At 31.3% G+C, this 14,071-nt stretch overlaps 2 protein-coding genes across 5 annotated transcripts in view; both read right to left on the bottom strand.

Annotated features, from left to right (window-relative positions):
* Nucleotides 1-9,840, bottom strand: part of LOC106120250 (uncharacterized) — a 15,079-nt gene extending 5,239 nt beyond the window's left edge. The window contains exons 1-4 of the mRNA XM_013315545.1: nucleotides 8,945-9,840; nucleotides 7,559-7,648; nucleotides 1,569-1,696; nucleotides 933-989 (exon numbers count right to left, since the gene is read on the bottom strand). Coding sequence (XP_013170999.1) covers nucleotides 933-989; nucleotides 1,569-1,696; nucleotides 7,559-7,648; nucleotides 8,945-9,713 — 1,044 coding nt within the window. The 5' untranslated portion in view covers nucleotides 9,714-9,840. The remainder of the gene's footprint in view (nucleotides 1-932; nucleotides 990-1,568; nucleotides 1,697-7,558; nucleotides 7,649-8,944) is intronic.
* Nucleotides 9,841-11,663: 1,823 nt separating this feature from the next.
* The window catches only part of LOC106120093 (hypoxia-inducible factor 1-alpha), an 83,472-nt gene continuing 81,064 nt past the window's right edge, over nucleotides 11,664-14,071 (bottom strand). For all 4 annotated transcript variants that reach the window (XM_013315277.1, XM_013315274.1, XM_013315275.1 and 1 more), the window contains exon 12: nucleotides 11,664-13,066. In XM_013315277.1, the coding sequence (XP_013170731.1) occupies nucleotides 12,479-13,066 (588 nt within the window). In that variant the 3' untranslated portion in view covers nucleotides 11,664-12,478. The remainder of the gene's footprint in view (nucleotides 13,067-14,071) is intronic.

Here is a 14,071-nt window from a genome sequence, read left to right as displayed (position 1 = left end):
AATTCTAATATCCCTGAATCCAAGCAAATAAGGTTTTTTTATTATTTAAAAAAACATTATGTAGATATATTGTCAAGGAAAGAACTCGGTGCATGTCCCATAGTTCATACTATACAGGCTCCAACACACAAAAAAATATATATATACTCAAATATTGATTAACTGGTTAACACTGGACACAATTAAAAAAATGATTTTATTTTATTTTAATAAAACAAAATACTAATTTCACGTTAAGCATGGTCACCGTACATTTCGCGTGACGCAAACAAACAGGTACCTCGTAGGTGTGACGTAAAGGAACGGGGAAGGTGTCGAGGGCCCTTCAGCAGACCACCCAGCGCGCTACGCAAACACTATTTAATTCTACCGAATCGAAAAACTCAAAGAAACACACGCAAAATGTTATTTCTAGTCACCCCGGAAAGCAGAATAATATATGAAATAGGGGTACAGAACAGATTGTGTAAAAAATGATCAAAGATTAGTTACTTTTTGGAGGAACAAATAATGTAAGCATTAGGAAAGGTCTCAGTACTGGCCTGACACATTTTAAAAAAGTCAGTTTTGTTTTAAGAACTAAAGATTAAAAAAAAACTAACCGAACTATTTAACAACATATACAAAACATACTAAATATCTATTGTAATCTATCATAAGCATGTTTTGTAGCCAATTTAAAAATTATAAAAGTTTATAAAATAGCGACAACTATTGAAAATTTTGGAAACTAAGCATGACTAGTACGCGGCACTCTTCAGTTTAATATTTTAAATTTTATTACAGCGCCATCTATACGATCACGGAGAAAATATAAAAGTAATAATTTCCCAACTGCGTTCATAAGTATAAGTTTGTCGTATAGATGGCGCTTTACAACAAAACAAAACTTTTTAAACTGACAGATAGATGGCAGTTAAACAAAAACGTACCTTTAGATCTTCAATTGTTCTTTCGGACTTTTTTGAATCGTTGGACGAATAGCTATTCTGTAAATAAAATAAAATTTTAAATCAATAAATTATCTCACACGACTTAATACATACAAAATATTATATGACGTTCTTTATAAGACTTATTTATAATATATAAGTGTTTTCTAGGTTGGTGACGAAAAAGAACTTATGTAGTCCATTGTTAATATTATTTTAAGGGCAAAATATTGCGATAAATCCATATTTTCTGTGACTTTTTCTAGGTATATGTGATACTAATGCCTAGCCTAAAAAATTGTCCTAATCATGTCTAGAACATTACTGCGCAAACATTGTACTGCAAAATATAAGGTGTGTCGTCGGCATTGCGCACACTTGGAGTGACGCCAAATTATTTCGACTGCCGGATACCTAAGTTAAAAATATTCACAATGAAAAGCAATATATCTATCTTTTTTGTTAATAAGAAAAAAAATCCAGCAAATCAATTACATATTGGATTAAAAAAATGTCTTGTCAGCTTGATTAATTTTTATGATGTTTTATGTTAAATTGTTAAAAAATAAATGTTAACTTAAATTCATCACCTAGCAATTTGAAATTTTTATTTTGTTATAAAAAGTAACAACTCACATCGATCCTCTCCAGCACCATAGCTCGTACCCTGGTGTACAACGCCTCCTCTCTCATACGTGCTGCGTCTCGGATCTCCCGCACAAGGTCCGTGAGGAGTCCTGGCGGGTACTGACCATTAAGGAGACCTGTGGATTGCAAATCAATTAGCCTTACAAGTTTCCATTGTCATGACATTTGTATTGACATCTCTCTAGATCTCTTAAAAAAAACACAGGGATAGCTATATGTTTTGTTATGTATTTTGTCAGTAAAAAAATATTGATTCTGGACCAGGATATATTATATTATTAATTAAAACTTTTCACAATCAGCTATACGTCACCACTGAGGGGCTAGAAGCCTAGACCAAGGCAGGCAACTAAGCAACAGATCATACAAGGGAAAACTAGTAATTTAAATTACGAAAACTAGTCAGGCAGAGAGGAGAGAAAGGTTGATTGTCAGATGCCATTTGCGTTACAGAAAAGAAAATCATAAGACAAATGAAACCAAGAAATACTGCTCCTAGATTCTTGCATACGTAACATATTACTAAACTTTAACCTAAATCTGTCTATTGTTTTAAAAACACAGTGATACTAAAAACAATTTTTAATTACACAGAAGATCGAAAATTACTAACTAGCTGTCGCCCGCGACTACGTCTGCGCGGAATTAAAAACACAATTGTTTAAGTCTATGCGTTCTTCCAGACTATGTTCTTCACCTGCGCCAAATTTCAGCCATATACGTTGTGGAACAAACATCCATCCATCCATTTAAACATTCGCATTTATAATATTAGTAAGAAGTAAGAGTAGGTACCTGCAAAGGTTATCGTCCGCTCCTTGACATAACATAAAAAGTACCCAACATAAAACAGCAATAAACGAAAGTGTTAAAGAATCAGCGAGAAATTTACTTGAATTGATTCGAATCGTTTCAACGAAACTGTTTAATTTTCATGTTAATTTTAACGCTACATTAAACTGCGGACACCGCACCGAGTTACTTAGCCCAGAAAGTTTTTAATATGAAAATAATTTTAAATTCTCACGTATTCAAATTAATGGAGTTTTTTTCCTTTATTATAAGTAAACTAAGTTAAGAATTAACCGACGAAAGTCTAAACTTAAGTTGTATAAATATAGATGTTATACGAACAGTATTAACCCATTAGTGCATAAAGTTCGATAAATCGGACGCCAATAAAATTATTATTTTAGGAGTTATATATATTTTACTAACCGTTTATGTTTTTTAAACAGTAGTGTAATATATATTTGAAGTGGTAATACTGTTGGTAAGACATTCCGGGAAGCGATTTATCGGACGGGATATAAAATCTAAACTTTCATATTGATTAAATATTTTATACAATTTAATGGTCAAATATACTCCAAATGAAAATATATTACAGTGATCATAATGAAAAAGGCGTTAATAAACTTTATACACTAATGGGTTAGTCTTGAGTTTAAGAGGTTTTTTCTTTGCTTAAGTTACGTGATTGGTTATTCAATAGATCATTCAATAGCGTGAAAATATGTTACATTATTCCAATTATGTGTCAAAAGTAAAATAATTGCTCGATTTAATTACAATACGGTCGATTAAATGTTCTAATCGATTTACTGTGCTAATGAAGACTATTGATTGAACTGATAATTTTATTAATAATCAAATATATTTGACTAGGTGTCGCCTACTACTCCGTCCGCGATGAATTAAAAAAAAAACTTAATTAGTATGTGTTCTTCCAGACTATATTCTACATTCATACCAAATTTCATAGAGATCCGTTGAGTCGTTTTAGCGATACCTTCAGACAAACTTCAATCCATCCATCCATATAAACATTCGCACTAAAAATATTAATAAGATGGAAATGTTTCAATACAAAAGTGCATGATACGTTCAGCTGTTTTTTCTTTGTACAAAATATATCATCATCCCTGTCTTTCATTCTTGATAAAACCGAGATAGCAATATATTTTAAACGGGGATTTTGAACTCAGAAAGTCACGGTAAGACAGATAATTAAAATATAACTTTTAATTAATCAAGTAGTATCTGCTTGCCCTCAAACAAACAGGCGAGGTTATCCGGGTCGCATGCAGCACGCAACGTTACATCGCATCCATACTTATATAAACTTAATTGATAAACACTTTAAAATGTCCGCTCTATTTAGCAGTAAACATGTTTTCAATGGCGAAAAAACAAGCAAAGAGTATTAAAAAAAATCGTTTTAAAAAATTACGAGTCGATTTCATCTGCAGAAATAAGTTACACATAATTTTATTTTTATATAGTTACCGCCCGCGATTCCCTCCGTGCACAATAAAAAAACCTAATAAGTAGCCTATGTGTTCGTCCAGACTATGTTCTACATTTGTGTCAAATTTCATCAAGATCCGTTCAGCCGTTTCGGAGATACCTTCAAGCAAAGATCCATCTAAACGTGAGCATCTTATATATAAAAGAAAGTCGTGTTAGTTACACTATTTATAACTCAAGAACGGCTTTACAGATATGGCTGAAAATTGGTGAGGAGGTAGCTTAGTCAGGAGACGGACATAGGATACTATTTATTCTTTTTTTTCGAATTTATGCCTTGAAGAGCTGCTTTTTATTTAACTTACTAATATTATAAATGCGAATGTTTAGATGGATATGATGTGGATGGATGGGTGTATGAAGATATCTCTAGAACGACAGAATGGATCTCGATTAAATTTGGCATATGTATAGAACATAGTCTGAAAGGACACATAGGATACACTAATTAAGTTTTTTTTTATTTCCACGCGGACGGAGTCGCGGGCGACAGCTAGTTTATAATATTAGTAAGATTATTAATTTTACGAGATATTAATTTATTGTTGAAAATTGGAACATATACGGTATATTTTTTAAGTAAACTTGTTGAGACATTTACATTGTTGAGAATAATCAACGGAAATATTGCTACAATAGAAATGACCGGCGTGGAAAAAATATAATTCTTCATTGTTGTAACACAATAATACTAATCTTTATAAACCTAAAGTCTGTAGCATACAAAATGATGAGATATAAACATACAAAATTATATTATCTTTGAAAAAAAAAAACAACAATGATTTTGCACATATGTTTCGTCGGTGAAAACTCATGATTATACAATAAGTGATACTTTAAATCTTTGAAAGTACAGTATAATCTCACTAATCCGGCAATTGGATAGATCGGCACTTCCTATAATCCGGCACCTTTTGCGCACGCCTCCCTTACCTCTACACCTTCGTTCGCTACGTCGTCGACTACCAGTCTAACATCAAAACCTCAATTAAGGATTATTTAAAAAATAGATAATTACATATGTACCTATATGTTAATTTAATACATTGCATACATTTATTCCCTCTATTAGTTTTCCCCCCTATGACTTTTTCAATATAATCCAGTAATCCGAACATTCCAATAATCCGACAACCTCCGGTTTTTAATAGTTCCGGATTAGTGAGTACTGTATTTTCTTTCGACCTAATATGCGAAAAAATTCAACTATCGTATTCCTTGCCATATCAATTACTGTGTTTAATAAAATTATTTAGCCTAGTTATCTTTACATCGCGGCATGTGTGCAACAAGTTTTATAAAGAGATGTGGAACAAAAAACTGGTGCGTTTAATGAATGTTCGTCATCTAGATGGAGAAAGCACTGTTTCAAGTGTCGGCGGGAAATAACTTCATTGAATTTTATTATCCAATTCAAGCTACGGGACTGCTTTCACTGGGAAGTGTGACTTTTCTTGCACTTCATTACACGCGAATCATTTTAAAACTAGCGGCCGAACTTAACTTCTGTGGTTCATCATGTTAACCACAGGCCTGCTGAGGGTAGGGCTCCCCAAGAATCTCTACAATGATCTTTGTCGGCCCACATCGAGCCATCTTGCAAGAGGTCTTCGCTGCGTTGACCTAAACCGCTATTATACAACTTTGGGGCAACTACACTTGTTAACTATCATATCCGGTAGATTTTTCTACGAAAGAACTGTAGATGACCTTTATAAAATTCAGTAAGCCTTCTATGTCTCGGTGACATCATACAAAATGCATCATAACCGATATGTAGGCGTTAAGCAACGATATGTTACAATTCATAGGTCCTTGTGTTTAGTCAGTACAATATATCGTTATCTCTCTTTTTCAAAAAAGAACGAAAGGGACAATATGAGTTTGTGCATCTTTGGACTTAAACAATTTGCGGTTTTTACCACGAGATAAGAGAAGTCGCAAATGAACTTTGTGTGTAAAAGAGAAGACATGAGTACAATATATAAGGGACTTATTTATATATTAAGGATAATATATTATTTATAATCACAAGAAATAAATGTACAATTAATAATGACATTAGCAACTTTATGTAAATCAACATTTATATTTAGTTTGATTTGGTTATAAGTAAATGATATTTCCTGTTTGTATTAAATAAACTCGAAGTTTTTTCCCACATATTTAAACTTTATTTTTAATAAGGAAGTAAATTTTAATGAAGTTTCTTTGTTAATTCTTCTGTAAATTCTTATCAATCGAACTTAAAGGGTTTGCCTATAGAGTAGGTGATTTCGCTAAGCTAAAGCAAGCAACGCCCTTACTGTGACGTAAAACTATAGATACTACGTTTATCTTTAAGCCGTTATTCCTACGCGCGCTTTTTTATCGCGCGTCAAAAAATCCTTCAAATAGAACATATTTTCCATGTATCCGTACATGATATACGATGTACGACGTTTTTTTTTATCACGCAATATTAAATTTTGTGCGATGGGCGAACGGAAAAATAGTAAGTTTAATGCGAGAACTCCCAATGCCGAGTTTAAACGCGGCGTTAAAAAAAGCGCTCGTACGAATAAGCTCTGTGTTAAAAAATTACACAATCTATGCACCGTCGTTTTAAAATATGTATTTATCGTAATAAGAGTGAAGAAGACATCAGGGTTTCATAGAAAACAGTAAATATGAAAAAAAGTCGTATACCTCAGATCTAGTGTATAATATATATAAAAGAAAGTCGTGTTAGTTACACTATTTATAACTCAAGAACAGCTTCACCGATATGGCTGAAAAAGGTGAGGAGGTAGCTTAGAGCATGGAGACGGACCTAGGACACTATTTTTTTTTGTTCGAATTTATACCTTGAAGAGCTGCTATTTATTTAACTTACTAATATTATAAATGCGAATGTTTGTGTATGGATGGGTGTTTGAAGAAATCTCTAGAACGGCTGAACGGAGCTCGATTAAATTTGGCATAAGTATAGAACATAGTCTCAAAGAACACATAGGCTACACTAATTAAGTTTTTTTTATATATCCACGCGGACGGAGTCGCGTGTGACAGCTAGTTCAATATAAAGATGCATTTTTGGTTTATCTCGCATTGTAAAATTTACTAGAACGTATTATCTCGTGCGAAGATTGATAAGGCCACTTGGCGTATATCTTTCGAGGTCGAAAACATGTAGAGAGGAACAATGAATATCAAATTATTCAAAAATATAAAATTTCACTATTATTCGGTAATGAAATCGATATGCTGTGATATGATAATAATTACGAGATATAGATTTATGAAATAAATACTTTCTAGTACAGATTATGTAAGATTGCATAAATCTAAGCTTATACAATCTTAATCAATCCAAGATCATCACAATCAATCATTTTAAATACAAAATTTAAATATAAACAAAGAAATTAATAGAAAGAACTGATATTTAATAACTAGTTAAATAACTAGTTGTTGCCAGCAACTTCGTATGCACAGAATAAAAATATCTTCTTTAGTAGTCCATGTGTTCTTCCAAGCTGTTTTAGAGCTATGCCAAATTTCAGCGAGAGTCATGCAGTTCTAGAAATACTTTTTAACAAACATCCATTCATCCAGACATTCACATTTATAATATTAATAAGATAAGATTAAGAGAATAAGAAGACTTATTATTATTTACTTACCATTATTAAGAGGACTGCCAGTAGCACCCAGGTTTGTACTTGAAGTATTCTGTATGAAGGCAGTTTGATGTCGAAGTGTTTCTAATTCCGCTGAAAAATATAATACTTTGTTTACTACACATTTTTATATTATTCTTAAGGATGAAACATAATATGGATGAATGTAGCATCCCTATCTATCTCTAGGAAAAAATTGAGACAAAAATATGTACATATATGTACAAATGAAGAACAAAATATCTGCCCAACATTCTATTTGAAGAAAAAGAAAAGAATATATTTTTTAATCAATTAAATATCTTATAAACCAATATATGATTTATGTAAAGTAAATGGATTACTTAAATACCTTTTAACTAAATATTTCTTATTTCTTAACATATTTTAATATTGATAAATATTTGTGTTATATAATTATAGTATTTAATTTCAGTTACTTGACTTCATTCTAAAAGTACATATTTCCTCAGTCAAGTTGTTAATATAGAGCATGTTTATGACATTGATTAAAACACAATTAATATTAACTGACCATAAAGAAGTTATATTAAACTCTTGATAACTATATTTTATATTCTTGTTTTCATATTCAATCAATTTCAGAGTTATAAATACAAATCTTACTAATATTATAAATGCCTTAGAGAATGGAAGGATGTTTGTGAGATATCTCCAGAAAGGCTAAAAGGAATTTACTGAAATTTAGCATAGATGTAGAACAGTCTGGTAGATCACAAAAGCTTAATTAAGTAATTATTCTTTAATATACCAGGACAGAGTCACAAGCACCAGCTTAATTTATTATTAAAACTGTAGAATAACCTATTTAAAATAAAATATATAATAAAAACTATTCATAAAGTTATTGTGGACGTATATGTAGAGTTGATGCTATTTAAATATTATTATGGCCATATTATGACGTAGGAGGTAACAATAACCTTCACAATTCAGATTTATTTATGTCTATTCCAATATAAGATACTAGTGAATCATTTATTATTGTAATTAAATTATTATTATAGAAAACAAAGATATTGACTTAAAATGCTCGGAGTTGCCAATCCACTTTTATTAACTTCTTTTTAAGATAAGGGTGCAAGCAAGCTGCAATAATAACAAAGTGGACATCAATCTAACCCAGATGTGTAATATCAATATGAAAATAATTGGGGAATTGATAGTTTGTTTGAAATAATGGACACTGTCCCCTACTTATATTATTGAAAGGAAACAGATTCTTTTTAATATAGATACCAATTATACACAAAATGCAGGGAGCTAAATAGTCTTCTACACCTTATATTTATAAATCAGAGCAAATTAAATCAAAAATACAGTTTAATTTAAATATTAACACCAAATGAATTGGAAAATTGAACATACCTCTTGTTTCCTGCAATTCTCTATTCAATTTTTCATTAGCACCTTTCAATGTTGTTATTTGATCAAGGAGGCAAGCTAACAGTCGACTTCCAACTTCATTCTCAGAAAATTCAGAACTTTCTTCAGATGCAGAGTCCACATCACCATTGGCTGGTCTTGCTACATCCGGCAAACCTCTTACACATGGGTCACTGTATCTTCTAGCGTTATTTGAGTCTTCTTTCGGGACATTTAAATCACTCGTCGAATTTGTATCGCCAATTGAAGTCACGATTGGTGGCAAACTTGTATAGTCCTGGCTATCGGGATTTTTCGGCATATAGTTGTGACTTATCATACTGTCCACATTTTCCATCGGCGCACTAGAAACTTCTTCAGCTTTATTCTCATTTCGCCTTAATCTAGGCCTATGAGTTTCGTTTGAATGATGTGTGCAACGATATCCAGAATTGTAGGCTGGGTGTACATGAGGATTGTAGTACATCGACGATGTGGGGAGCACTGGTGGGTCAAGCAAATAACCGTACATATTGTTTCTAAAGACTTCGTGATTGGAGCCAAATGTGTTACTGACCGGCCAATTTAAATTTGGTGCGACATACGAATCATACGAGTTCGTATTTGCTGTAGTCTCTTGTATATGCCGCATAGTTTTATCCAACCATTTAGTAAGGTACGAACCCTTGCTGTTACGGGATTTTTTTCGTTTTCCTAGGGATCCTTCGGTCGATGTTGGGACATTGTTCACTTGCTGTGGTGTAGATGTCATTTTGAACTGCACTTTAAGTAAACATTCAATTCCTTAGATAGACTTAGCAATTTCACCCAAAGAAAATGTTTATCTCATTTTTAGAACAATAAAACAGTATCGTTGACCGACCGACTCGGTTGACTTGACTGGCTAACGAACTAAAATAGTGTTGTCGTTACGTTGGTTGGGTTTTCCGGTTTTCTTCATCGATACTTATTTGATCATAAACATAAATGTGATATTATGTTAGAAAAAATGTTAGCATGTTACAAAAATATATAAAATATTATAGTATATTACATATACTGGTGATTGAAAATGAAATTTTCGTATTTTTTAGATCATATTTAGAAGACTCAAATACCTTCCTGTTTTTCCTTTTTATAACATAATTATAAAGGTCTTGATTTTTAAAAACGTGAAACGAGTAAACCCATTGGAAATCGATATTAAAAGTGATTTGCACATCACTATGCTGGAACTTTTTAACTGTCATATTTCAAGTCACAGATTACAATAATGTTTTATGTTGATCTGTGTCAATTTCAGTTGAAAAATTATTAACACAATAGATTGATATAAAATAAAACGAATTATGCTAAACTTACTAATATTTTAATCTTGTGTAAAATGAAAAGAAATCATTGGTGCACGCGCCATCTATATGGTCTTACAGCTACTAAAAAGTGGATTTTCGTCGATAGATGTCACTACCATACAGTTTTCAATTTGTCCATTTAGGTTATTACACTTCATTTTAATTTTGGTAATATTGCGATACTACGAAATCTATTTTCATTTCTTATTTTTAATATTTCTTGTCAAGTTAGCGGAAAAAAAGTTTATCATTTATGTTTGGAACTTAGTACCCTTACATTAGCTTGTTCAAGGTAAGTGAAAATAAAACAACAATTTCATGACCGAAATTTAATCTCAAAATATATAAAGTATATCTCATTTTGTATGTATTTACAATTAATATTTCGATATAGCTACATAATTATATCGAAGAAATAAAAATATTGATTTTTGTTATATATTGTAACAAACATTTTTAATCTTTATTAATTTTCATAGTAGTTAGTACATTCTATGGCACTCAGGCTATTTTCAAAATTCAATTAAATTGTTAACAATAAAGGTTACCATAGTATGTAACATCAAAATATATATTTGCTGTAAATTGGCAGTAAAGGGAATTAATTATACAGAGAAAATTGAGGACGATACATTTAAAAGTACCAATAAAGATGAAAAACGAAACAATACCTACCTACTCAATTATATAAAGAAATTTTTATCAAAGTTTCTGAGAAACAATATAGCAAAATTTGATTTTGTATTCATTTAAAAAGATTAACAGTTTCAACTTATAATTATTATTATTAATTATGTAAAATAATCTATCGAGATTTTATAAAAAACGAAAAAAAAAACAATTGCATTTATAGAAGACATTCTTATAAACTGAACTTAACATATTGTACTTATACTGTACGACATTAAAGACAAAACCATCAACTTAATTTATTATCTGTAATTATAGTCACAAAATAACAATCCTGTTTTGACAGATAGTGATGTAACAAACAAATCGAAAACAAGTTGAATCGATTTTTAAAAATCGATTCATTAATGTCCGTTGGGTTTTTATAAATTATTGTTTATTTAAATGTCAAAACGAGCTTGTTATATCGTGTTATAGAAAAAAATATTGCAAAACTATATGAATTTAAAGGCATTGTCAACAATAAGGAAAATAAATATGTTTATTCGAGTATGAAGGAAGTTAATAACTGCTTTGGAAATACAGATTCGAATGAATCTTTATTTTTACATTCGGCTTAATCTTAATGAATATTTTTCGATGTCCATCTTAAGTTAACTTCGTGGACGATATGAGGTAAAATGAAATATTAGTACGTCTTATTTTATAACGAGTATATATTTTTTTGATCTATATATCTGTTTCTGGTCGTATACCAAATGTCCTTGAATATTTGACGTCATCGACTTACGTCCATTTAAAACTGTTTTTAAAATCATTATTATTACCAAAAAACTGTCATAAACATATTCTATATGTAGAAATAACGTTTATTTTATTCTCTAACCGTTGATTTCTGAGACAAAAATCTATACAAAATATATCGTTATCCCTGGCATTATCTTTGACAAAACAGAGTGTATGTTTTAAATGGGGATTTCGGTCTCAGAAATTTACGGTAAATCAACAATTATTGTATGAAATGCGGTTGGTTTCATTACACTTGCAAATATATTTTATAATCTACGTTCTTAAATTACAACCACTCTTATAAAAGTTAACCTAAATATATAAATTGTTTATCTCTCATACATTCTAAGTTACGTCGTTGCTATTTAGAGCAACTAAGTATGTGACGTATATTTGACTCATCTTCAGGTTCCAACAAAAACTGAAATTAATACAAAATATCCTATATACGATAAAGTTCATTTTCTTCTCATTGATTACATTGTTTTCACAAAATATGATTGTAGGTAGGTAACTCGGATACAATTTGTGTGGGATCCTTTGGGACTTTTATTGTTTCTACCCTCATCTACCCTGCATTCACTCGAGTGATTCCTATTGGTAAAAAAGTTCCGACATAGCATATATTTTCTATCGGAATGATTGTGCGAACATGTGAATATTGTCATCTAGTAAAATTATTAATTTTCTTAGTCTCAATATATTCAATGCTTCCACAAAAGTTCCATAGGGGTCGGTAAAAATCACTCCGCATTCCGGATGTGTTCTACCCTAATTTGACGTCATCGAAGGCCATCAGCAGGTCACCGGTGTCCTGAATAACCTCAGGATCTGTCCAGAAGTCGGTGGAAGTTAGGTTCATGTTGGTATCGAGAAGCATATCGTTCTGCTGGAGCGGGAATCCGGGGCTTTGTTGCATCTTGTTGTTTAGATACGGATCGTATCCGTGGAGCATGTTGACTGGCGACATGTGCCTACTATTAGGGCTATATCCTTGCGAGAATTTGCCGACGGGTGATAGAGACTGAGGTGTCGAATAGGGACTCATGAGGAGATCCCTTTGCGCGGGGCTCATTGCTGGGCTGGTGTAGTTAGATGTATTTGGGCTGGGAGGGAGAGAGTACATTGGGGAATTTACGTTAAGGGTGAGTGGTGACATGGCATTGTTGATACATGTAATCGGTGTGTTTGAACGCATCATGTTATTGGAAGACTGTATGATATTTATAACAGGAATGGGAATGTTGTTCCTATTAATTGAACCTATTTGAGGTCCCTGTCCGATCATCTGTTGATAATTTGGTGATATTTTCTGGGTGTTTTGTTGATTTTGCTGAATCTGTTGCGGTATGTCCTGAAACACATAAAATATGATATTAGTACAAGTAAAAACATAAGAAAAGAAAAAAAATATATAATTAAGCGAAAAATATGCACGTTGTTAAATACGTAAAGGATATGGATAGAGTATTAGCTTTGACCTTGACTGTGAATTTTAAATGACAATGACCTTACGTCGCCTGTCGTCTAGCAATCAGACGTAACAAGTCAACACAGAGAACTAACATCAACTATTTTGAATATTAGTGACGCGTTAATGCTAATTCGTATTCTTTTGTATATTTTGTGCTAAATATAAAATTAAAAATTAAAACAAAAGTTAAACCTTTGACGATATAATATGAAATTTAAAGTCATATTTAATATACATAATAATTTCTAGTTTCCACTGCCGAAAAACGCATGGATCACACTGTTAACTCAATTTCTTTAAATCGCATGAAAAGCATTGTAAAATTAAAAATAATTAACTACAAAATGTTGTGTTATAAACTTATTTTGCATTTGAAATTCAGTCTTTTTCAAATCAAATTCGGACGTTTACCTATCAAATTGTCATGTAAATTAGATTTCTTTCGTATATTTGGATAGTATATAAGAATCAATTTTATATGAAAACTTTTTCCAGTGTTTTTTCAATTGAACGTAATACCAAGCTCTTAAGAAACATTTCTTCTTAATGAATTACTATAGTTAAGGATAACGAGTCTCACATTTATATCAGTCTACCCTTGGGTTTGCAGTTAAAGGGATTTTCCGGGTTTGGTCAGGATTAGATCTGGAAATGAGCTTGGCGATAAGTGTTCCTTTAAAATGCGCCTTTAACTTAAAACAAAAACTAAAGTTTTGCGTTAAATTGATAATAATCTATACTTGATTTATTATTTTTTTAGATAGAAATAATTCAATATTTTTTTTCTACCTAAAGAAAATTTCATAATTTATTAATGTTTAAGATATATGCAAACAGTAAATGCATTTTTAGTTGAATATATAACTCAATATTGTTATATTAAAA

Source organism: Papilio xuthus, unplaced genomic scaffold (assembly GCF_000836235.2).
Source record: "Papilio xuthus unplaced genomic scaffold, Pxut_1.1 DF826961.1, whole genome shotgun sequence".
NCBI lineage: Eukaryota > Metazoa > Arthropoda > Insecta > Lepidoptera > Papilionidae > Papilio > Papilio xuthus.
This window is presented reverse-complemented; position numbering and strand designations above follow the sequence as displayed.